At 35.4% G+C, this 27,647-nt stretch overlaps 1 protein-coding gene across 6 annotated transcripts in view; it reads right to left on the bottom strand.

Moving 5' to 3' along the window:
- Positions 1 to 27,647, bottom strand: part of dab2ipb (DAB2 interacting protein b) — a 191,903-nt gene that overhangs the window by 138,782 nt on the left and 25,474 nt on the right. For 2 of the 6 annotated variants that reach the window (XR_015490297.1, XM_087252098.1), the window contains exon 1: positions 1,785 to 2,202. The exons of 3 other annotated variants lie outside the window; for them this stretch is intronic. Coding sequence is in view for 2 of the 3 variants with exons in the window: in XM_087252098.1 (XP_087108224.1) it covers positions 1,785 to 1,908 (124 nt within the window). In the remaining variant the exon portion in view is untranslated. 6 annotated transcript variants of the gene reach the window in all.

The raw sequence follows: 27,647 nt of genomic DNA on the forward strand, positions 1-27,647 counted from the left end.
CCACAGAGAGTCAGAAACGCGGTTTTTAACATCTCATCTGAAAGATGGTGCTCACTGACAGTAAAGTGTCCCCTTCACTATAATGGGGCATTAGCACCCACACTGACCACAGGATGAGCGCCCCCTGCTGGCCTCACTAACACCACTTACAACAGCAACCAGGTTTTCCCCTGTGATACCATTAAGGTACTGAGTAAACAGTCTTGGAGAGCTGGGTGATATGGCTGTTTATTATTATTTAGTAAAGTAGTAGTTGGCTTTTTGGGTATCTTAAAAGACATGGAGTCTCCGCCTCTGACGTCACTTCAAGCAACATCCACAGACATGTGACTAAATGTTTGATGCATATGGCATGGAGTCGAGTGTGCAGCAATCTTAACCAGTCCGCCTGTAAACAAGTCTGAGCAGATAAAAAAGCTGTGATGTTTAAATTAACAACAGTGCTCATTAATAAATGTGTTTAACTTCTGAGACACTTATGAATCAGTGATTTACACCCTGCACACCCAACTGTTATTGTGAGGATAATTGTGTGATGATGTACATTTTGACCAATTTGACTTAAATGCTGTATTATTAAAAATATGCAATACTCACGGCATAAATGCTTCAACCCACAATGTCAACTAGTATGCTAATGTTCTCATTATTTTAATTGCACTGAAAACACTCAAATGTTCTGTTAACTTGGTCATAAAAATAAGCCATGACATCGTCCAAAACAGCGAGTAGTCTTTTTTTTATTTGCAGATACTGACAAATACAACAAAAACCTTGATTATGGAACAAAGAACAAGGGCTGAGGTCTGGCTATGCGAGACTAGGCAGGTAATAAGCTGGTAGTTAATAAGAGGAATAGGTGCTTAAAAAAAAAAGTCACCAAAACCATTTAAATAACCCCCACTGATGTAACAATTACTAGTCATTCCACTAAAGCACAGTTTAAAAAAATATTCTGAATATTTATGGGCAAGTGCCCCCTTGATATCTTGACTAGGCAGAGCATCACACATACTGTATGGTTTATTTTAAACCACACTCCAACAGAAACACTTTTATAGCAACTCTGAAAGAAGCGTTACTGTAAAGTGGAAGTTTTGCCATCCAGCTTTTTAGATCCAAAGAGAAGTTCAAACTAAACTGACTCACAATTTTATTTAAAGAATATTCTAAATCAAACAAATCCATATTTTAGGCTAAAAAGAGCCTGTACTTCACAATAAAGTTCATTAATGTTAGTACTTTAACTCACACTATTATACAACGAGCAATGCATTTGTTACAGCATTCATTCATCTTTGTTAATGCTAGGTAATAAAAATACAACTGTTCATTGTTAGTTTATGTCAACTCAGGATCATAAATCAAGTATCATTACCAAACACTTGAGTTTCACTATGTATGTGCAAGTAAACATTGAAATGGACATCAGCCAAGTTAATTAATGAATGTTATAGAAGTATTTTTGTTCATTTCTTTTAACTATCAACAAGTAACATCTCACATGTAAATAATCACCAAAGACCATGACAACTTAAAGTACTCAGAATAGTGCTGCCATAAATGGGTCATAACTATATGTTTATAGCAGTGTAATACACAGGCTGTTATAGTGATGTTTTACAACCGTGACTACGCAACAAAAATCTTTGACAGACTGCAGCAAAGTGTGACAAACAAAACAGTTATAAGTGTTATCAATATAAACACTGAACCATTTATTACTTAACAACACGGAAAGCATTTAAAAGGCGAGTAGTAAAGGTAAATAGCATGATGTTTACCCTTGTTGTTTGTGACTCTGCTTCTGCTCCTGGAGCGGCTGCGTTGTCTCTGTAGCCTCGTTCGACCCAGGAGCCTATAATAATATCCTGGTCTCCCAGAACCTTTCCGTGTTACACCTGACATTGCTCCTGTCACACACGCACGCGCCTCACTCACACACACGCTCAGTCAACGCAACTTAAAAGATCCCTTCTGTGCCAAAAGCCCACAGTTGTGCCGTGACATTCAAAGTATCAGAGGAAAATCCATTCCGCCACTCAAGTCTAGCAGAGCTGGGAAAAGTCCAACTGAAGTTTCCTTTAAGTTTGCAAGTCTCTCTTTCTCTCCGTGTTGCTTGATTTCTCCGTGAGGGGGGAAAAAGCTCAAAAGGCTCTCCAGTGGCACATGCTCTCTCTTTCTCCCTCTGATACACACTCTGCTTGTAAGTAGTGGGAAGGCAGAGGTATGCCATTGAATACTGTGAAAGAGCCAGAAGACAAAGTTTTGTTGGAAGAGTTTGTGTGAAAACCAGGGGTGGATCTGGAGGAGGTGGAGCATGAAAGATGTGAAGAACACTTTTTAATTGCCTTTCACTCTGTCAATATAATAATTAACTATCATCAAAATGCTGTTTTTAATAATAATAATAATAATAATAATAATAATATTTTAAAAAAATGTAATAAGAAACAGAATGTTAGATTAGGCATGTTTTTAGTAACACTAAAAGTCTGTTCTGCATTATGACGTCAAATTCTCATTAACTGACTGTGTTTTTACTTCTCTTTGAAAGGTTTGTAAATATTTGGATGAGTGTATTTATAAGATTTAAAAATAAAAGGAGGACTTTTGCTTCTTTGAGGAAGTTTGAGTCAGAGTTCAGGACCATTTATTTCCAAATATCTAAAACAGTTTAATTATTTTAATCTGTGGCTTTTGTAATCTATCTTTACAATTTTATTACTACAGGTATGTGCCAAAAAATTTTTAATTTCGACGGTAAGTACATTTATTTCAAAAATTAGTCTCAAAAAGTAAACTGGGTGCGCTTTAGTAGTTCACGACAAACCAATAAAATATTTCAAACCTTCATTTGTTTCAATGTGTATGTTTATGGATTAAAGATGAAAATATCCCAAATGTAATATTTCCCAAAATTAGAATATCATGACAAAGTTTAAAATTGTAGGCTCCCTGTGTCAATCGACAATCGAGTCCGCTAATTAATGCAAAGCCTTGAAATTGTCTCAGTCTGGCTTAGTTGGCTTCAGAATAATGAAAGACTGCTGGCTTGACAGTTGTTCAGAAGACCATCATTGGATCCCTCTATAAGGAGGAAAAGTCTCTAAAGACAATAGCAAAAGAAGCTGGATGCTCGCAGTGTGCATTAATAGAGTTTTTTAACAAGTATAATACAAGTTAACGCAGCTCTATACATGGACGTTTTAGAGCACTTCATGCTTCTTGCTGCCGGCAAGCTTTTTGGAGATGATGATTTTAATTTCCAGCAGGACTTGGAACTTGCACACAGTGCCAAAGCTACCAGTACCTTGTTTAAGTGAGAAGAGTCAGCCTGTACACCAGCCAGTGACCTCTCCCACCTGCAGCTTCTCCACGACGGACGTCCAGCTCTTTCCAGCCTCCGGCGCCTAGACTGCAGCTCTGCACAAGATGTCTGGCCATAGGAGAAATGGTCGTGCCCAACCGAGTCTAATTTCTCTCGAGGTTTTTTAATTCTTCACTTTCGCCAATTGGTGAAGTTTTTTCCTCGCCGCTGTCGCCACTGGCTTGCATGGTTCGGGACCAGTGGAGCTGCGCATCAATGGATTTGCTTTTCAGGGTTTGAACTCTCAGCAGTGAAAATTAAACCCCACTAAACTGAACTAAACAGAACTTCAGCATTGAAACTGAACTGACACTGTTTTAATTTACTATAATATTCTATGTGAAGCTGCAAAGAAATTATGTGAAGCTATCAAAGCAACTTGGGCTACCCTAACACCTCAAATGTGTTAAAGGCTGATCGCCTCCATGTCACATCACACTGATGCTGTAATTAGTGCAAAAGGAGGCCCAACAAAGTACTGAGGACATAATACAATTTGTTACCACACTTTTCAGAAGGTCAACATGTGTTTAAGATCCTATTTTATTGGTCACATGAAATATTCTAATTTTGTGAAATACTTGATTTTGGGCTTTTTTCATCTTTAATCCATAATCATTCAAATTAAGACTAATAAAAGTTTGAAATATTTCACTTTGTGTGTAGTGAACTAATATAACACACAATATTCACTTTTTAAAATTTTTTTTTTAAATAAATGGACATTCCCTCGATACAAATTTTTTACATATCTGAATATAAATATAGAAAACAGTATATAAAAGTAAAGAAAGTGTCATTACAGAACCAAGGAGCCTTAATAACCAGCCAAAGCTCGATTCCAGATCATATTTATGTTGCAAAAATAAATGCACAATTGACCTTTGTGTCCATTCCATAGACTCAAGAGGTAGTTTAACCACACTGAACTTATCACTCACACACACACACACACACACACATACACACACACTGTACTTTCTGCATCAAAGACCACACTTAAGCATATGGAGATCATTTGTTGCCAAAAAAAAAAAAAAAAAAGAGAGAATTTTGATCACACAACTGTGCCCCATAAGTCATGCTTATAAATCACAACCAAAGCGAATCAGCTAGCTCAATCCCACAAAAGAGGTATTTTGCAAAACCTGTCCAGGTGTGAAGCAAAACCAAACGTGTCTGTGAGATAAAAGGCTTGGCCAGAGGCTGGAGGTTTGAAACGCATCCAGATGATATCGCAAAGTTGTGCCAGCAACTGCGTTTTGTCTTCTAACAAATACAGACAGCCGCATCTACTTTAAGCGGATACGATTCATCCATAGCCTGAATGGATTCCATCATCCAGCTTGTGTCAAACACCAACGAAAGACTGATACAAATAAAAACCTTGCAGTAACTAATCAAGGCTCCATTCCAGTCCAGGTTTTAGATGTACATCCTCATAAGGGGCCCAAACTAGCTCCTCCAGACATGCTTCTTATCAGCCAATGAGGAGCTGGTGTTGAGGGTGTGGGTCAAGCAGCTGGAATACAGCAGAACAGATGGACACAAAGACACACATGGACACTCATCCGCAAATGTTTTACTACCAACCATTAGCAATCATGACCAAAAAAAAGTCAGACAATATACTCATAAAGTGACAGCATAATAATTATGTTGCAAGTTGACCCAAGTACAAACATTTTTCACTAATAACTCATTGTTTCAAACTTGTATGTCTTTCTTTCTACTGTTGAACATAAAGGAGGATATTCATCTATTCAATGAAGATCGGTTAGATTCACAGTAAGGTTTTTTTTAAAAGACATTCTTAAACATGACGTCTGTGTTCAACAGAAGTAATACACACATTTTTAAAGACATTGAGAGAAATAAACGATCAAACCATGTTATTTTGGCATGAACAGCTCTTGCAAATTCCCAATTTCCCAATATCTGCAAACACAATAGAGCACACGTCTCGCCACCTGTTGCTGCGTCTTTGTGAGTATCAAGTCTCTTTCAGGAGAGCTGGATCCACAGAAATTCAACTCTCTATTCAATTTGCCTATTGTTATCCATTCAATCTTCCTGCTTTCAAGCGACTGCCAGCCCAACCCCCTTCTGTTTGACTGCTGTAACTCCCCAGGTGACAACAAGCCCAGCGCCAGAAAGCAGTCAAACTGAGAATCACACTAAATGACTTCAATTCAGCCCTTGTGAAGGCTGAGCATCAGGATTACAGCCGGATATTCCCCTCTGTGTCCCTGCAGACTTATTGAAAATATGTAACACGCACACACAAACACACATTGGCCCACTGTTCTGTGCTTGAACAGTGAACACAAGCTGTTTGCTTGAGGTCACACATGAGGGCAAACTCAGAAGCGAGGTCATTTCCTGTTCTCATGACTTTGCTAGACTTAGACACTTTGGTGTCTTGGGAATCCCTTTACCACAACTTATCGTTGTGTGCAAAAGTGTAAATGTAAGAGAAAAGTGATGGACATTGGAGAACTTTCTAGAGGATCGTATCTCTTGCATGCTCAATCTTGCCTTTTTGAATGCCATAATAGGAACACACACACACAAACACACACACACACACACACACGCACGCACGCACGCACATGTACACAAACACACACATTAGAACATCATGTCTAAAATGCCTTGAAGGGGTTGTTTAGACAAAAATGAGAATTACGGCATTATTAACAATCCTTTTGTTTTCCAAGTGGGATTATTTATGCAGGTTATATAATATAACGTTTATTTATTAACACTTTTTTCTTTTAAACACTATTTTAATAAAACTGACTACCAAGATATCTATAAATCTACAAAAGAATTTGGTAACAATTTAGTATGGATAATATTCACATTTAACTACTACTTTGCCCTGATAAACTATTAATTTGCTATCTATAATCAATTAGTAAGGTATTTGTTTAAGTGGTATAGGTACTGTATGGGACAGGATAAACGGATGTAGAATATTATCACGTGGACTACAAAAAAATGACAAAAATCAGGCATTACAGATATGGAAAATAAAAAATTATAATAATAATAATAAAGTATTGAATACAAACAATTGTACTAATTGCAGGGCGGGACTGGGACAAAATAATCGGCCCTGGCATTTTGGGCCAGAGCGGCCCACTACATCTATCAAAATGCTCCCCATCACCCCAGGCCCTTGAATACGTTTACAAACTCCCACTCTATAAAAGCACAAAAGCCATATATAGAAAATAACGAGAGTTGACAAGCTAAAAACTTTATTTATTTAATTATTATAATAAAATAATCCACACTGGAAATGTGGGTGCCTGTGTGTTTTGAGGGAGCCTAATAAATAATGAACATGACAAAAACTGCCTGCTGATGCTGTTAATAGAAGCAATGTATCAGAGACCCTTATAAAAATGTTTAACTCGACAATGAAACATCAAACGTAGCTAAAAGATTTTACATTGTCAATCAAATGAACTTAAACAATTGAAAAATGCAACAAATATTTGTTTAGGCTACAAACTATAAAACTAAATGTAAAAACTACAAAACTAAATGTAAAAAAAGGTGCTTAAGTTGCACACTAGTTTGGTCAAGTATAAATATCATTATAACCATATTGTATAAACATTATTGTCACTATAAGCCTACATCATGCTGACGATCAAAAACACAATGTCATGATATCTCATGCGATTGTCTTCTGACCGAGTGCATCTTATAATACATGACTGACACCCCTCATAGAGCTTGAGAAGCAGACATTCTTTATCATTTGTAAAATAAAGACTTGCAGGTTAAGGAAACAGCATAGGAGAAAGTTGCCGCAGGCCGTGGTGCAGATTAAAAGTAAAAAACAAACCAAAAGTATATTTATATGGACAGATAGGTAACTAGATAGAATAGACAGGAATATAATGAACTGTGCTCCGCTGCACGCTGCAGAATTCAGAGACTCAAAATGGCAGCAAGTGCCTGCTCTCCGCTTCAGCTCTCTCGTGTGTAAGAAACAGACGTGACTCTCGACTATTTTGACAAATACACACCTATGTTACACAGAGCCCAACATGGAAGTTTGTGTTTGGGTCAGCCCAATGTCAATAAAGAAAAGAACCAATGGGCTGCAGATTATGTCACATGGCCACTCTGTCCGGAAAAGAAACATCTTACTTTCCGAGCGTGACAGCTCACAGGAGCGTGATAGCTCGTCAATCATTTAGGGAGAAAAACATGACAGTCTGGTAAGTGTTTTATGGGCCGATCAGATCATAAAAAGATGATCAGCCCAGCCCAAAAAGTACGTCGACCCAGCGGGAAACTGCCAGGTCTGCCCGTGGCCACAACAGGAAAAAAAAAAACTGCAACTGTGTTAATTTTTTTAACGCGATAATTATTTCACATTAATCACATGCGTTAACGCGTTAATTTTGACAGCACTAATTATAACGAAGGTTAACAAAGATCTGTATTAAATATGATACTAATTGATTGTTCATGGTAGTAAATACATTAAATCAGTGGTCCCCAAACTTCATGACGGCAGGTCATGACGGACCTGCCAAAGCTTGATAATTTTATAGCGGCCCGCAGAGGTGGGTGTACGTAGATTGCCAGGCAACCATCACTGTTTTCTTACATGATGACAAGCTGACAAAACATTGCTGCAACTCTGATACAAATTTTATTTATGGAGAAAATTAAAAAGCATTGCTGTACTATTCCATTCAAAATATGAAGCTAATCGGGCAGTTCATGTCACATGACTGGTGGTGCGCCTTGGAACGATCTTTAAAAAAAAAACATTGTTCAGACTCAGATAATAAATAAAATAGAAATAATTATTTCTTTCTTGTGTGGCTCGGTACCAATTGATTCATGAACTGCGGTAGAGGATCACTGCATTAAATAACATTAACTAAAGGACCATTATTTTAAAGTGAACCTCAAATGTAATTCACAGATTCAGTGATCTGGTATTCATGAATCAATGATTTGAAACGGAGATTCAAAACAAATCACTCCACTAAGTTGTTTCAAAGCAAACTCAATAATCCAGTTGCAGTATCGATTTAACAGCTTAGCTGTAAGAGATTGTTAATTAATAGGGATTTAATTATCAGCTTTTTTAATACATCAGTAATAAGTAAACAAATTCAGAATCGACTTTTTGGATGAATTATTGCTTTAATAAAATGATTTATTGGTGTACGTGTTGGGAACTTAACACTTTTGATCTAAATTTCCATTCACTGAAAGTCAATGTCATTCTGTTCACCGTCATTGTCCTTATTATCAGTGTATATGTGTGTTTAAGAGGGGAGGAGCTTTGTACAGAAAAGAAAGCAACGTTTCAGCCTGGTCTGATTGGTTTCTGAGCTATCTGACCTTGTGTATGAAGAGTATCAAAAGATCTACTTGAACAAAGAAAGCGAAAATACAAGAAGAATGAGAACAGATGGAGAGAAGACAAATCTGTGCTGAAAAAGATTTGCCATTTATCTTTCTATTGACAGTCTGCTTCAGCCAAACATGCGCGCACACACACACACACACACACACACACACACACACACACACACACACACACTAACAAAAGCTGCAAAAAGAACAAAAGGGCATAACATCACCAAAAGATCTAAAGTAGGGCATTTTTTGGGATAAAGTAAAAAAGAGATAAAGTAGAAAAGAGAACAAGTGACAACTTCAAACTTTAGAGCATCCATTTCAAGGGCATTCATGACTCAATATAACAGATTTTAAGCAATCTGGAGTAAGTATTTCATAAACTTAACATAGAAAAAGAAAGAAAAGTCACATTTTGCAATATTGTGAAGAAAATTGCCAAACAAACAGTTTTAATGATCAATGACTTCATTTGTATGGGACAAAAATAATAAACACATTTGAACAGAAGAAATTCAAACAACTTTAAAGCAATATATACAGATAGAAAATTACGACAATTGAATGATGTGGTCTCGGCTCGATTGAAATGAACTCTAGAGCGGATCGATTGCAGTGAGAAAGTGATCTGATCCGAGCGCGATTATATCACAGTGTTTTATGGATATGTAATAGGTATAAGGCTAAATGAAGAAAGAATTATGAGTAGGGCGGGAAGTTTCGCAAGTCTCCGGATGCCCGCAAAGAGTGATAATCTCCCCGTAATCTCGCATCTCCCTCCCGGTCCTCAAATAGGCTACATCGCGCACCCTTTTCACCTCTCCCCACCGCTTCTCTCACTCTTCAGACACGTCGCGAGCACAAATAAACCCTGAAACTCTGACCAATGTGAGGAGAGTTTACTCACACGTGACATGAACCGCTTCAAGACCAAAGAGCAACAATGTAACATTTGTAATCTCTGTTTCAGAACAACTGAATCGATTCACAGGTGTGAAAGCACCCTAAATTGCTTTTTGAAAAAAAAAGTCCTAGCTGCAGCCTCTAGCAAAGAGTAGGTCATGCATGCACTGCATCATGAACATTGAAGCGCAACAATGTAACAAAAAGCTGGTATTCAAAATAATGAAAATTATGCTGGTAAAGAAATCTGTATGTATATATATATATATATATATATATATATATATATATATATATATATATATATATATATATATATATATATATATATATATATATACTTAAATATGGCCAGGATTTATTTAGGTAAGGAAATATTCAGGTAACTTTTAATTGATGCACAAGAGTAAAGTTGCGTCTTTAATACTGGAACTAGCAGATTTCTATAACTACAAGAATTACGATAGCGGTCATTCTGACCATTGTCATATAAGACATTATATTGCCATTAGGCTTGGGCGGTATCCAAATTTCGATACCGTCAAACCCCCCCCCTATTTTACCTCGTTATCTGGTATTACTATGCATAATTAAAAAAAATTATGATTTAAGGCTCAGACAGCGTCACTAAACTGTTGGCTTGTGCTTAAACCATTCAGAAACTGAATACCGTATATGCGACCTTAGATTCGCAGTCATTTGTTTGTCTTGTTCGTATTACAGATCTGCGCAGGACGCTCGATTTCTCATTCACACAAATACGCACGCACACACACACACACACACACACACACACACACTCACACTCACACAGAGAGAGAGAGAGAGAGAGAGAGCAACACGCTCTCTCTCTCATTCACACATAGAGAGAGCACACAGAATCACGCTATCTCTCATTCACACACAAACACACACACACACACACACACACACACACACACACACACACACACACACACACACACACACACACACACACAGCATCCACATGGATGTGCGCGTGCTCGCTCACTCCCTTTTAAATTACACCAGAGTTACAGACCACTCGCGTGCTTTATTCGGAAATGTATTCCCGCACCGCAAGAAATCTGGTCGGCTCCCGCGGTACAGCAGCAGGAATGCAGACCTCTAGTTCGTATTCGTTCGAAACCGGAAATACTGCCAAACTACAGGTCACTTGGTGCGGGACTCGCCGCAATCTCTCTCTCTCTCCACACTGTCCTGTGATGAAAATCATGCATACGCATTTATAATCATTAAATAAATTATATTTATTATTTAATACTTGTCTCCTATATAAGTGCATTGCTTTTTATGACGGTATACCGGTATTGAAACTGGCACCATAGCTATTTTTAGATCCCGCGGTATACCATACTGCCGTATTACCACCCAAGCCTAATTGCCATGTCATATATTTACATTCGAAGCTTATATTGAGATGTTAAAAATTAATCTTTGAATGCCTGTCATCATATTTATTTAAGTCATCACCCTAAACATACAATCTTTTTGGTAATATAAATGTATAGTTAGGCTACGTTAGACAACCCCCAAATGTCTAAGCTTCACTTTCATTTTCACTTTCTCAAGAATGGGAGAAGGTTTTTTTGTGGCCCTGAATATGTTGCTGTCAAAGACATATATCTAAAGTAAATGTTTTGCCAAAATAAAGTTTTTGTTACCAGGAAGCTGCTAGGCAACAGAAGCATGCATATTTAAAGCCATGGGAAAAAAGCAGACAAAATAATCACCTCTGTAGTTCTAGTGTTAATACTGTTACACACATTGGTCATTTCAAAAGAGGTATTCACTTTCTGATTTGCCAAGAAAAAAGAAAGACAATCTACTTAACCTCCGTAAAATAAGTCCTGCCATAAAAAGCAGTATTCGTTTCATGATAATGACGACTTGATCACATTTTCCTCATAGATTCACATGATCAATCAGAGTTTAAGATATCACAACTGCACACTTAAATATGCTAAAAAGTAGACAACAGAGACAGCCAGTGATACGAGAGAAAAAAAGAATTAGCTGCCGGAGCACAGATGAAAGAAGCTAAATGAGAAGAGGGGAAGTTCAAAGAGAAAAACAAGGGGGCAATGAGAGGGTGAGAGGTTGAAAGAGTGGAGAGAGCCAGAAGAGCATTCCTCTCCTCACCCCTGTCTATAATGAAAAACAGCGCACACTGTGACTGTACTGACAACTTCAAGAGCTCATTAACACACACCACTAACAGCCCAAAACGGTCTACTCCATCACACAGTGCTGTTTAACTACTGCAGAGGACAAAACAAAGGCAGAGAAAAAGGCAATAGATAGATATGGATAACATATAACTCATGTGCTCTTGAAACAATGTGAAAGAAAGAGAAGTGGGAAAAGAGACACAAGAGAGATGAACATACTCATACTGACTCTCAATGGCTTTCAGTGTGTGCAGCTTACACCAGCACTGAGGTCAATGCAAAGAAAAATGAAGCCTGATAGGTATCTCAGCATCCAAAATGCAACGCTATAAGCAACAATGACCATGTTTACATGGACAGTAATCATTAGATCAATAATCAAAATATTTGTCTTAATAGGAATAAGACAATAATATGATTTAAGGGAGTTTACAGGAGTTGCCTTTTGAATCTTCCTTTCATGATCCTGTTTTACATCCGAGATAGGAATTAACAAAGTACAAACAGTTCATTACTGTACTTAAATAGATTTTTCTGGTATCAACACTTTACTTTTAAATATATATTTATGTTTATATATATATATATATATATATATATATATATATATATATATATATATATATATATATATATACACTCGCTACTCCTTATGTTTTAAACCGTCCTTGTTACTTTCATTTTTATGTGTTTGGTGGTGCTATTTATATTGAACATCTTTTTGATTCAGTCAATCATTTTTTTTTTATGTTGATTGCACACAGTAAGTAAGCTAGTTTGTGAAGCTTACCATGAGAAAGACAAGAATGCTTAACGTGGATGAGGAAGAGGGAGTCAGTGATGTAAAAATGACTGAAGCTGCCCTGTTTACACTGGGTAATAAGAGGCTTTTCAGTCGCAGGTAAACGAGACACATTCATGCTTAAATTTACACCCTTTTTCCATTTTCAACCATAGTTTACTGTACAGGCTTTTCAATCTAATAATACCGAATAACAAAAAAAACTTTAACAATCATGTGCTTTCTGTAAATGTCATTTGTACAGGTAGTACTAAAACAATACAATACTTTATAAATTATGTATGCATTCAGGTTAATTTCCTTTATTTTTATTGAGTTCCTGTTTTATAATACAGAATGTATCCCGTTTTACTGCTTTAACAGTGTACATACAAATCATTGTCTTGATTTAAATTAGCATTGTTGACCCCTGATTTATAGGCTAATTGATGTCTTTGCATAAAAGGTTTCCCTATCCATGAGAGCGAAAGTGAAACTAGATTATGAGATGCCTTATCTCTCATTGTCGCGCTGTAGATGCTCTGTTTAACTGTTTTCTTGCTAGTGAAATGCTCAGTTTTTCCACTTACACTTTACGTCATGTAAATAGCAAATGTGCCATGGCGCGACGCAACTGGCTCTTAAAGGGAATGGGAGATGAGACTCTGATTGGTTTATTCTCAAAACACACCTATAACTCATTAAGAAATAAAAAACTCAACCCTTTTAGACCATGAGCCACTGCGCAAAGTGGATTTTTCTGTCCTTAAATTAGCAAACGTGGATTCTGACATGCCCTGAAAGCGTTTGCGCCCTGCCTTTTGCGCATGGACCATCAAAATAGAGCCCTATATGTGTAAACAGATGACGGTGTTTACAAATTCTTAGGCAACAGGCCACCTCTACCATTTCTTTCACTAACAAACTCTGGATGAGAGTATGCAGTAAGGACTGGTTGTGTGAAATCTCGGCATAGTCACCATTTCCCGCTTGCACCAAAAATGTGCTCCCTTGCTTGAAGCCATTCTCATTGGTTTGTAAAACGCCTGACAACTGCTGTGTGTTCATCCTAAAATAGGAATACTCCACAAAAATCACTGTTTACATAGTATTGTCTTAATCGTATTAAAAATCTGAGTATTGGTGTCAATGTAAACATACTCCATGGTTTCGGCTACATTCATTCTTCCATGGTGGGGTGTCACGCCAAAATTGATCAAGCCACAGCTACATTACAGCTTTCCATTCATAACCGTAGGTCCAAAAACGTGGTATAGGTAAACTGAATAAACTAAATTGGCCATAGTGTGTGTGTGTGACAGAGTGTATGGATGTCGTCCTCTGATGGGTTGCAGCTGGAAGGGCATCCGCAGTATATATCATATGGTTGATATATTGGCGGTTCATTCCACTGTGGCGACCCCTGATTAAGCCGAAAACAAAAGGAATGAATGAATGAATGAAAGAAAATTCAAAATCTTACACCCTTTCCTGCTTACACAAATTTTCCCCCTGTGATTTAGACAGCAGAAAACGAGCAGAAAAAAAGCATCTTCAGTAGGATATTTAATCCATGCTGCTGCTTACAGGTACATCTAAGTACTGCAAGTATGGTCATGCATAAATGTCAGTTAACTGACCAAATCTTGTCACAAATGCAAACCTTTTATAATTAAACGATAAACACTTCAGTTTATTTAACAATTCACACCATTTACTACTTATCGCCTGCATAATTTTAAGATATTAACTGTTTATCATCACTTGAAAAGTATGATCTTATTTTACATCCCTAATTCAATACCTAAACACAACTACTACTTTACGAACTACTAATAAGCAGCAAAATAGTAGTTTGAGCTAAACATTTTAATTATGGTTTACTAATAACATGAATTGTATATTAAAATAAAGTGTGACTAATAAACCACAACCACACCTATCAGTAACAAGAACATGATTCAGTGGGTCAGTACTTTTACAGAAAGGTTCATTTGTAGCAGTTGTTGTCATGCAATAACAGATCACTAGATAGCCAAACTGGTCATCTCGAATTCCTTTAATGGTTAATGGTGGGCTATGAAGAGAAACCACTGTGCTGAGTGTTGTTCTTCAAAATATTATCTTATTACCAAACAATGTGAAGCCAAACAATACTGCTTTAAATAATACTAATGATTAGAATCGATTTTTTGAAGAAGTACATTTTATTGTATAATATACTGTACATGATATAAGTATTCATATTATTTCAGGAGTCGCCAAATAAAAAAACAGGCAGTCTTACTGTACTTACACTTACGATGTTCTGTATACAACTTAATCACAAACATAATCATTAAATCCACACTGAAATCTCAGATGATAAGAAAGAGATTTATCTTTTATTAACCTTTAAAAAAATAGTATCTAGGAGTAAGCTCACAGACTAATGTACACCCTGGATTTAAAAAGCTTCACTTAAACATATAATATAGACAAACTGTGCTCATGAATGGCTGCTAAAACTGCATTCTCTCGACAACTGAAACCAGTGGAGGACTGGACCTGGAGTGTTTCTTATATTCCTCCATGCAAACCGGTTTCTGGGTATTGTATACGTGCACTGAATACACAGACATGTGTGTGGTCTTGGCAACATGTTTTTATATTAAACCGCTGGAGACGACTGGCAGATTTTCTCCATTGTGCACACAGCGCCATCTTCTGGAGACTAAAAAGTGCAGAAATAATCCACACAAAGCAGGTGGAAACACTCATAAACACACCTGCACATCATTATATTGCTGTTTAGTTTGTAAATTCTTCTTAATTAGGTTATGCTCATATTATCATCATAAAATGAAATTATAGGATTGAATGTATAACAATTGTGCTTCATTATATAATTACGGTTTTATTTTTTATTTTTTTGGGGAAAAAAAAGGACCACGTGATTTTCTTTAATGCAGTGGTTTTAGGTCTACCTTCAAACTGAAGCTCGGAAAAACTGAAAACAAAACAATTTATATATTTTTTTTTACTTTTGATTGTTTTTGTAAACAATCTTACGGCAATAATAAGTAATAACTTACGGCATTTAGAATGACCGACTTAAATGTTAACAGTTAAAATTGAGCATTTTTGATCATTAATAATGTTAGTCCTTAACTATCAATTACCCCCTTTACTTTCCCTTAATTCAAAATGTATCATGGTTATCTAATATTATTGTAATTAGATCAAATAACCACAATCAGAGATTGTATGTATTAATTAAACCGATAAAAGGATCTTATAAATAACAAAATAATTAGTTGATTTACAAGTCCTGAAAAAGTAAATAAAATAAAATAAAATAAATAAATAAATAAATAAATAAAGCAGCACAGTGCAGTACTTGTAATACAAAGTTATGCTTCTAGAACACCAAAAATATATATTTCAATTATTTGGGATCCAGGCACCAACCTGCAATTTTTTACCACTAGAGGCCACTGTGAAAATGTGTCTCACACTACAGGAGTGTTAGGCTGGTTTATGCCCAATTTATATCTCCTGACAGAGAAACTCCTACACTGAGGCTCTCCCGATCGTGTAGGATATTGTGGGAGGCAAACTGAAGAAACATGGCAGTTTGTGAAATGTTTAGCTGCCTGTATAACTTGTCAAAGCATACTATCCAAAGCACATGCTAACATTAGCTGATCATCAATCAAGTAATCTGAACATGAGATCACTTAAGACACAAATATCTAAGTAATATTATATAAGATTATAATGTAAGACTCTTGATAGTACCACTATTTATAATAATTAAATAATCTGCTGCGATATTACTTTATTTTTCAAATAAACCCTATTCAGAGCAGTTCAGTGTGAATATGTGACAGAGGTGTCTCTATTTTACTCTTCACTTTGCATAGCTTTAATAATCAGATATTTAATAATGAATGACTGTTAAAATCATCTTCATCTGTGCTCTTGATCTTTATATAATGCTTAAATACACTCTTCCTTTCTCAGGCTTTTAGTTTTAGTCCCATGCCATTAATCAGTTCTCACATATCCCTGCACCTCCCACATCATATGATGCTGTATATCTGTCAAAATGAAAAGTCCAAATATGACCCACAATCTGAAAAACCCTGACAATACAAACACTCTTGGAATATAATGCTAAATGGGCTTAACTGCACATTTCAGGCTTTGTCATAATTTTTCAAATGTTCTCAGCCAACTAGCAGGTAAAACGATTCAACAATTTTTTCATTTTAGCATTCGGTGCTTGCTGAGTGTTCATTTTAGGCTACAGATAATCATATTCATTTCTTTGATGTAATTGTCTCCCGTCAAGTAGCAAACAAATCCGTTTATCAATGTGTGTATCAGAACAGACAAACAGAGAGATTAACCTGTAGGAAGAGGTCATTATTTGTTATTTTTGTTTTCCTCAATACTATTCCTCTAACTACAAACCAAAATTCACTAACATACAGCAGCAGATGACCTAGTTTTCTCCACACCGTCTCCCCCAAGCTTTTGCAAATGTTTTGAGGAGGCGTAAAAACAGCATTTTTAGATACCCAAATCCTAAGCACTTCGCCACTCTTATAAAAACAACTTCACATTAAGCCAAAAACATTTCAACTAGCAGACTGTTTTGGTTAGTAGAAAAATTGTATTAAGCAGACAGTCAACTAATAATTCAAACTTCTGTCATAAAACACTATTGAGCATGCATGCTGATTGGTCCTATCTAGGCTAGGGACGATAACCATTTTATAAGGTATACTGCAATTTAGAACAATTCAAGGTTTTAAAACGATATCCAAAAATGCTGTTTTAAATTGTAAAAAAAATAAAATAAAATCTGTGTTCCTGCAAATAATGAAGTCAACAGATGTCAATGACCCATTTGATTTATTTAACTTGACATATTTACTGTTCCAAAATATTTAAAATGTTTCGGATTCAGCAGCCGATAAGCTTGCTCCTCAACATTTAAATATGTCAGTGTCATGAATGCTAACACTCTGTAGCGTGTTTTTGAATATCCTTTGAAAAGCATAAAAGATCTAAGCCACAGAGGCAGTTTCAAACAATAGTTTGCATCAAACAAAAATGAAGCATTGCAGTAAGAAATATTTATTTTGTACTGCTGTTTTTATATGCATGTCAATTTAATAAATAATATTTCTGCTACAAAACAAACAAAAGATTATAATAAATCATTCAATTCAATGATGAAAGCTGCAAAGCAGTCATCAGTAAATAAATAAAAAAATAATATACACCTCAAAAAAGAATAGACAAAAGAAAGTAAGTAAAGTCTCACTTCTATCACTCTTTAAAAGTTTTGGTTTCAGTTTGTGTCAATTTAAATGTTCAGTCTGAGCTGATTTTCATTTTTCTGTGTTAGTGGAAAGGCAGGCGAGTCAGCCGACCTATTTTATGAGCAGGCAGAGCAGGATTCTTGCGCTAACCATCGGCGCAATACCGGTCTTTGTTATGAGCCGCAGTTTCAGTGTAAACTTAGTAAAGGCGAGCTTCTTTGGCGATGATATGTACAGTATTAGATTTGACTTTTAGCGGACATTTGCGCTGAACACACAGTGAATGCAACGCATGGAGATTCGGGCACCTTCTCCAAGAAGCGTGTTCTTGATTGATCTCAGCTGGCGGATCATTATTCACCACGTGACGTGTCATGATCGCTTTCATCTGCGCCTCAACTTTAGGTGGGGTTTGCAAACCTGTGTGCTTTAAGTCTTTACTCTTTAGCCGTTTGCATTTCCCGTTGTCATAAAAGCTCCTTCCCTGTCATCTGACAGCGGAATACCGTGAGTGAATGACAGCTAATATGAACCAATATAGCGGCAGGGAAGAGCGATTCAGGACGTTTTTACAAAAAATCAAAACAGGTCGCACTACAACCATTATCTGCAGTCGCACTAATGCGCCCAAATATATTATGAGGTCGCATAGATTAATTTTCGGGCGAATATGCGACCAAAATGGTCGCAATTTCGAGCCCTGTATATATATATACATATATATATATATATATATATATATATATATATATATATATATATATATATATATATATATATATATATACACACATATATATATATATATATATATATATATATATATATATATATATATATATATATATATATATATATATATATATATACACACACACACACATACATATATATACATATATACATATACATATATATATATATATATATATATATATATATATATATATATATATATATACATATACATATACATATATATATATATATATATATATATATATATATATATATATATATATATATATATATATATATATATATACACAGACCTGGTATACATACATATATCTTGGGTATATGTATATACATTGGTATATACATATACCCAACCCTAATCGCATCTCACTATAGTTGTTAAACATGACATTTAATTCATTTTGTCTCTATCTAATGACTCTTTGTTCTTTTGAATCTATCAGGTAACATGTCACAGCGTCAGTACACTGCTTCAATCTTTCACTTTCATGCTTGTACTTAGTCATTTTTGTGAAAACCTCATATACTGTTGGTTGGTTCCTGTTTGTTGTGCACCTTTTTTACCAACCAAGTTTGTCGACACCATTATAATGACACAGATCACTCTGCCTATTCATGCCAGAGTCCTGCAAAAAAAGTGATAAACAGGTGGTAATTTGTGTGTAACTTATCTTTATTTATTAATTTATTTGGTTATGGGTAAAAGAAAGACCCTGCAAGTCAGGTAGTTGAAACAGTAGGCTACAAATAATTAATTTGTTAGGGATGAATTCCTTATTCATAAATAATTAATTTGCTGCCTAGGACAACGATGCTATCGTCGATCACAATGTTTCACCTTAGACATTGTACGATTCCAAATTGGTCGACATCGCCCAAACCTAGAGTCTGCAGAAACACTTCAACAAATTTTTTCCCTTTGTACATTTCATCAGAGGTGGAAAGATCCACCGATTACTAGTGGCGATTTCTCCCTCCTTACCATAGGATGTTATGCTGACACATGGGCATTTGTAGCTCCACCCTCTTTTGAAGAGAGAGCACAGACTCATTTTAATTTATAGTCACAAGTCACAAAAATGACAATATTTTGAGCTGAATCTTCACATACACACTCTAGGGACATCCTAAGGACTTATTTTACATCTTGTAAAAATGGGCATAATATGTCTCCTTTAAAGAGTTGCTGTTAAAGCGACATAAAAAAAGTATAATAATACAAGCACAATTCAAGTTTTGGTTACACAAGCTATATGTGAACATCTAATCATGTATTGATATTGTGTATTAAATAAAAGCGAGAGAGAGAGAGAGAAAGAAAGAGAGAGAGAGAGAGAGAGAGAGAGAGAGGGAGAGAGAGAGAGAGAGAGAGAGAGGGAGAGAGAGAGAGAGAGAGAGAGAGAGAGCTGAAAAGAAGTGGAAAACATTTCAGCTTCTCTAATTAAACTCATTGAGCTGCGGTCTACCTTTATGAAATGTGCACATGCTCTATTCAAAAACCTTCACTCTTGTCAGTATCTTTGAAATTTTAATTACTTGTCATCTCTACGCCAGAGTAAAATCAGTCATTCTTTAATCAAATGTTTTTATGTTTCTTTTCTTTATGTAGATGAGGTAGAGAGCTTTGATAATCTGAGTCATGTGTCAGTATCTCTGACAGATTGTTATGCAATGCTCTGCAATACGGCAAACAATCCTACAAAAGTAATCACATGAACACACACGTACGCACACACAAGCACGCACACATGCACACACACGTAGGAACACATAAACACTGCATCACAGATCTCATACACACAGGGTCAATTTATGGTCATTATAGAAAAAGTAAGAAAAGTCACATTGCATTAGTGTAGAATTTTAAACTTTTGATAAGAAGCACCGAATAAATAAACTTTATTGTGAGTCTATCAAAAAATATCGGCCGATTATGCTACAATAATGTATGCGATAATTATGATTTAAAGATAATTAACTATATTTCCACCCCCCTGTGTACACTAAAAAAAATGATTTCTCCAAAACTGTTGCAAACAATTTATATGGCTTGAATTTAAACAAAAAATTAAATTTAGTCAAGTTCAACTTAATTTGTTTGTTTAAATCCAGGCCAAATAAATAGTTTACAACTAAACCAAAACAACCACTTTAAAAAATAGTAAATCCAAGGAATCATCTTTGAATAATTTTTTTCAGGGTATATGCATTTTGTTAAAAATCATATAAAAATGTTAAATGGAGACATACAGATGCACATAAATGTTTGAAAATGTAAAAAAAATAAAATAAAATAAACATGCACACAACTGTGTAGAACAAACCTTTTATAGATTTTTTTGCAATGTGCATAAACTACAATAAAAACAAATGTACTAAATAAATTCCAGCATGCGCATAGGGTTGTAACAATATACCGGTATGACGGTTTACCACGATTTGAACGTGCACGATTATCATAACATGAACAATTGCATATCAACGATTTTAACCCTTAAAGACCGAGACAGCCGCCCGCGGCTAAAAATAAGTATTGCTCTTAAATGTTTAATAACTTTTGATCCGCTGATCCGATTCATACAATTCAAAGATTGGCATAAAGAAGAGAATCTCATCTTTCCAGTGCTGTATCACATAACATTCGGACTTTCAGAGGCTCCGGAATCAGTGTGGTTACGTCATCAACATTTGACAACGCTGATTTGACAAAGAAACGCTCGTCACTGTGTCTCCGGACAAATCAGACATGATACATTGATGCATTGTCCCTCCTCCATGCCCAGATTGGTTCAAACTCGCTATATCACAACCAATAAGCATAGGTTTCGCTTTTGTTTGTGGACCAAGCTTTTTGAACAACACGGAATGAGAGATAGGCATACATTTATGCGCGGCTAAATAAAACGCAAAAAAAAAAAGTTTTGCATGAAATAATTCTCATACTAAGTACTTTTGCATGCACAGCAGCACAGAAACATGACAAAACAGTGACACAGCAAAGATGAACTGCTGCTCTTGCTGTTTTCAAAAGACGCAAATGAAGATGCAGCTGTTTGTCTGCATTGCAGACAACCATATCCAAATCCATATCCACAGACAACCATATCCATGCTGGCACATAAAACCTAAGGATGTTCCATATTGAATCTAGTTTTGTTATGTAACTATTTATAGTATAGTAAATATTTATATCTATTTTTTACTGAGGATTTGCATCATGTTTATTTGGACTTTATTTGGACTTTGACACATTATTTATTATTTTCTTATTTTTATTTGTTCATTGTAAGTGGTGTTGTTTATAGTAACTAAAAATATATTATTTGGAAAAAGTCAAATTTGCTTCACTGTTCTATTATTTTGTAACATTTGTGACATACCGTATACCGCGAAACCGTCAAACCGTGGTATTGTTTTAGACGATTATCATACCGTGAAAAATTCATACCGTTACAACCCTACATGCGCATCAAAAAAGTCATTTGATTTTGTTTTACCAGATCATGTAAAGGCAATTATGTGTGTGATGGGAAAGCGTTAACGGACAAATCAGCAAACTGATCATTTTGCAAAACATTGAAAATTTATTTTAGTCATTCTAAAATCCCTCAGCCAAAGTCCTTCATTAAAGTGCTTTTGTAAAATTTCTTATCTTCAGAATGGTCTTGAGCAGCTGCACTCCCAAGGATCCAAAAGCCACTGGATATCCATTGCGTTTCAACTTTATGTTCTGAGGTGCAAGTAATTTATTATAGAAAAAAGCCCACAGTGGCTTCTCCTACTACAGCAAATTCCATTTTCTTTTTAATATTTGGCACCAGTTTTTCAGGAAGTGGCATTTTTGTTTGACTGAATGGAAACAGTGCTTTATTCACAAATGTGCTTTTGTGAAGGACATTTTCACAGTATGTCTGATAATATTTTTTCTTCTGGAGAAAGTCTTGTTTGTTTTATTTCAGCAAGAAAAAAAAACAGTTTTTATTTTTTTAAACGTCATTTTAAGGTCAATATTATTAGCCCCTTTAAGCTATATTGTTTTTCGATAGTCTACAGAACAAACCATCCTTATACAACAACTTGCCTAATTACCCTAACCTCCCTAGTTAACCTAATTAACCTAGTTAAGCCTTTAAATGCCACTTTAAGCTGTATAGAGGTGTCTTAAAAAATATCTTAAAAAATAAGTAAAATATTATATAATGTCATCATATTAAAGATAAAATAAATCAGTTATTAAAAATTAGTTATTATAACTATTGTGTTTAGAAATGTGTTGAATTTTTTTTCTCTGTATTAAGTAGAAATTAGGGGAAAAATAAACAGGGGGCTAATAATTCTGACATCAGCTGAATCATTATACATCAACATTTTATATATATATATATATATATATTTTTATATATATATATATATATATATATATATATATATATATATATATATATATATATATATATATATATATATATATATATATATATATATATATATACACACACACACACACACACACACACACACATATACATATATATATATATATATATATATATATATATATATATATATATATATATATATATATATATATATATACATACACACACAATTTAAAAAAAAAAATAATGCCCTACTCTTAAAACAGTCATATTAAAACTGAAATGATGGAACTGTAAATGGTGAACAACAATGAACTGAATTAATAGAGACACTGAGTCACTATCGTGAGCAGCTCAGTCACATGCTGGATCAGAGACAACAACATCTCTTGTGTCATTGTTTAGTATCCACAAACAAACACCAAATGACTTGAATGTTGAGAATGAACATGTTATACTTGCTTTTTGCAACACATTATACAGTAAATAATGAAAATCATATAGGTTGCAGGTGGTCCAAGTCTCTAAGAAAGAAAGTAGTATAGTGGAATGAGTAGTGGCAGTGAAGTTAAATCATACTGTAATTGCCCTCCCTATTAACTTCAGTCTTTATTTCAGAGGATATATATATACACATGTGCAAATACATACTACCAATATACTAGCAATAAAATAATGTTTAATTAAAAGCAGTAGATGTTTTTTTCCCTTGATTTTTGGTGACAGCGTAAGGCTGCTGTCACTATAAAACAGATAATCTAGTCTAATCTAATAACTGACTTATGTCTGAAGTGATAGTAAACATTGGGCAAACTAGATTATCTGTTTTATGTTTATTTTAGTGCTCAGCAAGGCATTTTAACACACATGCATGTACCTGACAGCATCAAGCCAAAAAAGCAAACTGAACTCAGCTCTCCTGTCTTTCTGTGTGCTTGCTGTGATGTGTGCCGCCTCCCAGCGCTGAATTCAGTTCTGGTTCCTGGTTTATTGTGCTGTGAATGGCTCAAACACGTCCCAATCTTCCTTCACATTCATGCATGTGTCTTTGCTACTCTTGCTTGGTTATGTATTTGTGTGCTGCTTGGATAAATTTGCAGCTAAACAGCAGACAATTCTTAACTGATATCATCATACTCTCTAGAATAGACATTTGCACCATACTTTGAAAACCTCTGCATTTTTATGTGCATGTACTGCAGTTTTCATATTTTAACCCTAAGCAAGAGGAAAAAGTTTGATCACGACTATGTTGCTCATCATGGGTGAAATTATGTATGAATATGCATATTCAAACTCACTGCAGTAAAGATCACATACAATTTCAAAGTCTTGCTATTTATTTCAAGTATGAAGCAAAGATTCTGTTAGATTTAAATAGTTCACCTTGATGTATTTTTGGATGGGTAAGTTAAGAAGTAAAAAACTAGAGATGACATAATAAAAAATAAAAAAATAAAATCAAAATGCACATTTATTATAACACTTGACCAGACTTAAAGGTACAGTAGGTAAGTTTGACACCCAGTGGTTGAACTAGGTATTGCACTTTTGATTTAAAACATAAGAGCCGGTTGCCAGATTTTGGACAATAGCCCCTTTCACACAGTGATACCGGTAAATATCTGGAAAATTTCCGGAAAGACTTTACCAGTATATTGAAAAAAGCGCTGTTCACACAGGCGAGGACGTTATGGAAATTTTCCGGAAAAGAGCATTCACACATCCATTCCAAAATACCAGTAAATTCTGACATCATTCACCACAAATGAGTTTTAAACGGCTGCGCTTGTATTTGCAAACATTTGACTAAATTAAAAACTCTGTGGATGATCAATATTGTGAACAACTTTCGCAGGATCACTTTCGCATGTCGAGATGTTCATAATATGTGCGTGTGCAGGCGCTCACAGGCTGTTTCACAAGCACACGCAAAGCTTGAAGGTAAACAAACAACGGCTTATCATAGGCATCTCATCGATGATTATTTACACAGTTGGCATAAAGAAGAACATATAAAGGTGATCTGACTAACTTCTAGCAGCTAAATGTGTCTGGAAAAATATTCAAAGGGTTTTATCCTCACAAACCGCGCGGACGTAAATGCGTCTGACTGTTGTGATTGGCTAAAGCAGACGTCTCACGTCAGCACGTTCTAGACGTGCACGCGCTTATTACGGGAATCTTCCTTCTGCATTCACTCAGCGCAGCATTCCGGCAAATTGCCGGTAATGTTACAACTTCTCTTTCCGGAAAATAGCCAGAACGAATTTACCGGTATTTTCAAAAAGGACCTGTTCACACATACAACCTTTCCGGAAAATTGCCGGCAATTTTCCGGAAAGGTCTGTATGTGTGAAAGGGGCTAATAACAGGAGCGAGTCTGACTAGATAAGCCAAAAGGGTGATTTAAGGCTGATTTAAATTGCATTCAAGAAAAATATTGGCACGTGATAAGAGGAATGTTTTCCATATTAAAAGTAGTTTTGGTTCTAACCAAAGCCTGAAATTTATGTTTTAGAAACAGCTTCTATTTCTTGCAACTGAACAACAGAAAACTGACAATTCACCTCATACGCTTTATCAGTGTTATATGCTAAAAATGTATGTTTGAATGCCATGACATTTATTGCTATACTACTGAAAGCAGCAGCAGATAGTTCACCTCAAATCTTAAAAATAAAATAAACCGTTTGATTTATTTGGTATTTGGCAATAACGAAATTAAGATAAAGGCTCTGTGGGATTTGTTGTGCCACTTCTCTTCACAATCTGGTACTAAGGTGACGGTGAAGCTGAATAAAAAAGAATGCTAATATTAGCCTATATACTCTGACTACACTGATTTTATAGTTTGATTATTATTTAGTTGTAATTGAATTACTCGCCAAGTTTAGACTACGTGTTTTTGTGGAGGAACATTATTGGATCCCCTTTCGATGGCTTTAGCACAGTCCTGCGCTCACTGAGCAGGACTGAAGTGAACACCCTTTCAATGCTGCTGCTACTGGCTGGGATGCAAACTGTTCTGTCTAGTTTATCATGTTTTGGGTAGGATTGTTTGATCATCTTACACCAACCAAGAACATCAATTTCATTTTCCATGAAATCGGTTTAATGTAGTGAGTGACCTCGTCATCTTTCCTGTCAGCTTGCTGTACATTGCTATTTAGCGCTCTTAAACCTGTCGGGTCCGGGCAAAGATCTTCAGCTCTACTTTATGATATTTGGAAATCAATAACAACCTCAAGTGGAACTCTGAATCTGCGTCTCATTTTGGAAGCTGTTACTGTCCACCGGAGGTCGCATTTTCAGTTGCAGACGCAAGCTTTAAAAGCCTTCTTGACTGAATGAATGAAATACACTATTTTCCACCAAGGCAACCCAGGGTACTGGAATATAATTGGCTAAACGGGCATTGGGCCGATTAAAGGGACCAAAGCAAAGACAGACATTCTGGCACGTAACGTTCATTTTCAAAGCAGAATATCTGACTTCAGAATTGTTTTACACATAAACAAGAATGTTCACTTGGCATGTTTCTTAAATATCAGCAAACATATTGTGGTATTTTTATGCTTTAGAACAGAGGTCACCAACATGGTGCCTGCGGGCTACCTGGATCACATGAGTTGCCCGCGGACCTGTTCTAAAAATAGCTCACCATAGCACCACATACCAGTAAGCAGCATCGAATATTTTTTGTAGCTATTCTTTTAAAATCACACATCCATTGGTGTAAAATTGAAAATAAAAATTAAAAATAATCTTTAAAACCTATTTTAGACTAATAAAGTGTTGCATATTAATATCTATCTGTTTCCTACCTTGTTAAATCATTGTTTACAACTACTGTGAAAAATCATTAACGATCGGTGTCTTCACATAGATGAATATCATTAATTATTAATAATAACATATAATTAAAAGTAAATTGAGAAATTGGTGAAGAAGTGTGCATCAAACTGGTAGCCCTTCACATTAATCGGTATCCAAGAAGTCGCTCTCAGTTTCAAAAAGGTTGGTGACCCTTGCTTTAGAAGACTCAAAAACGTACATACAGTACAGCACCTTTAACTTTAGATTACTAGATTACAAACTTGGATTACTAGTTTTATCGAAATGTATATAAAATGTACATACATGCATATATACATACATGCATATATATATATATATATATATATATATATATATATATATATATATATATATATATATATATATATATATATATAAACTTCAACAGTAATGCCAAATATAAAGTATTTACATACTGTAGTTAATTATTATTTGGGTGCTACATTGTGCAAATGATTATTGTAAGAAACCGGTAGCCATTGAACCTCCTACACTTATGTCAAAGGCTTTCATTAAAGCTCTGGCAGAAAAATAATAAAAAATTGGTCACATTTATTCGACTTCATAAGACCAGTGACTAAATAGTACATACCCTTTCTACCCCCTTAAAAATAGTAACGCCACCATCACAGCTTATAACAAACCGCATACCTCTATGTGTGTGACTGTAAGCCTATTTGGGTG

This window comes from Danio rerio, chromosome 5 (genome assembly GCF_052040795.2).
Source record: "Danio rerio strain M-AB ecotype USA chromosome 5, GRCz13ab, whole genome shotgun sequence".
Taxonomy (NCBI): domain Eukaryota; kingdom Metazoa; phylum Chordata; class Actinopteri; order Cypriniformes; family Danionidae; genus Danio; species Danio rerio.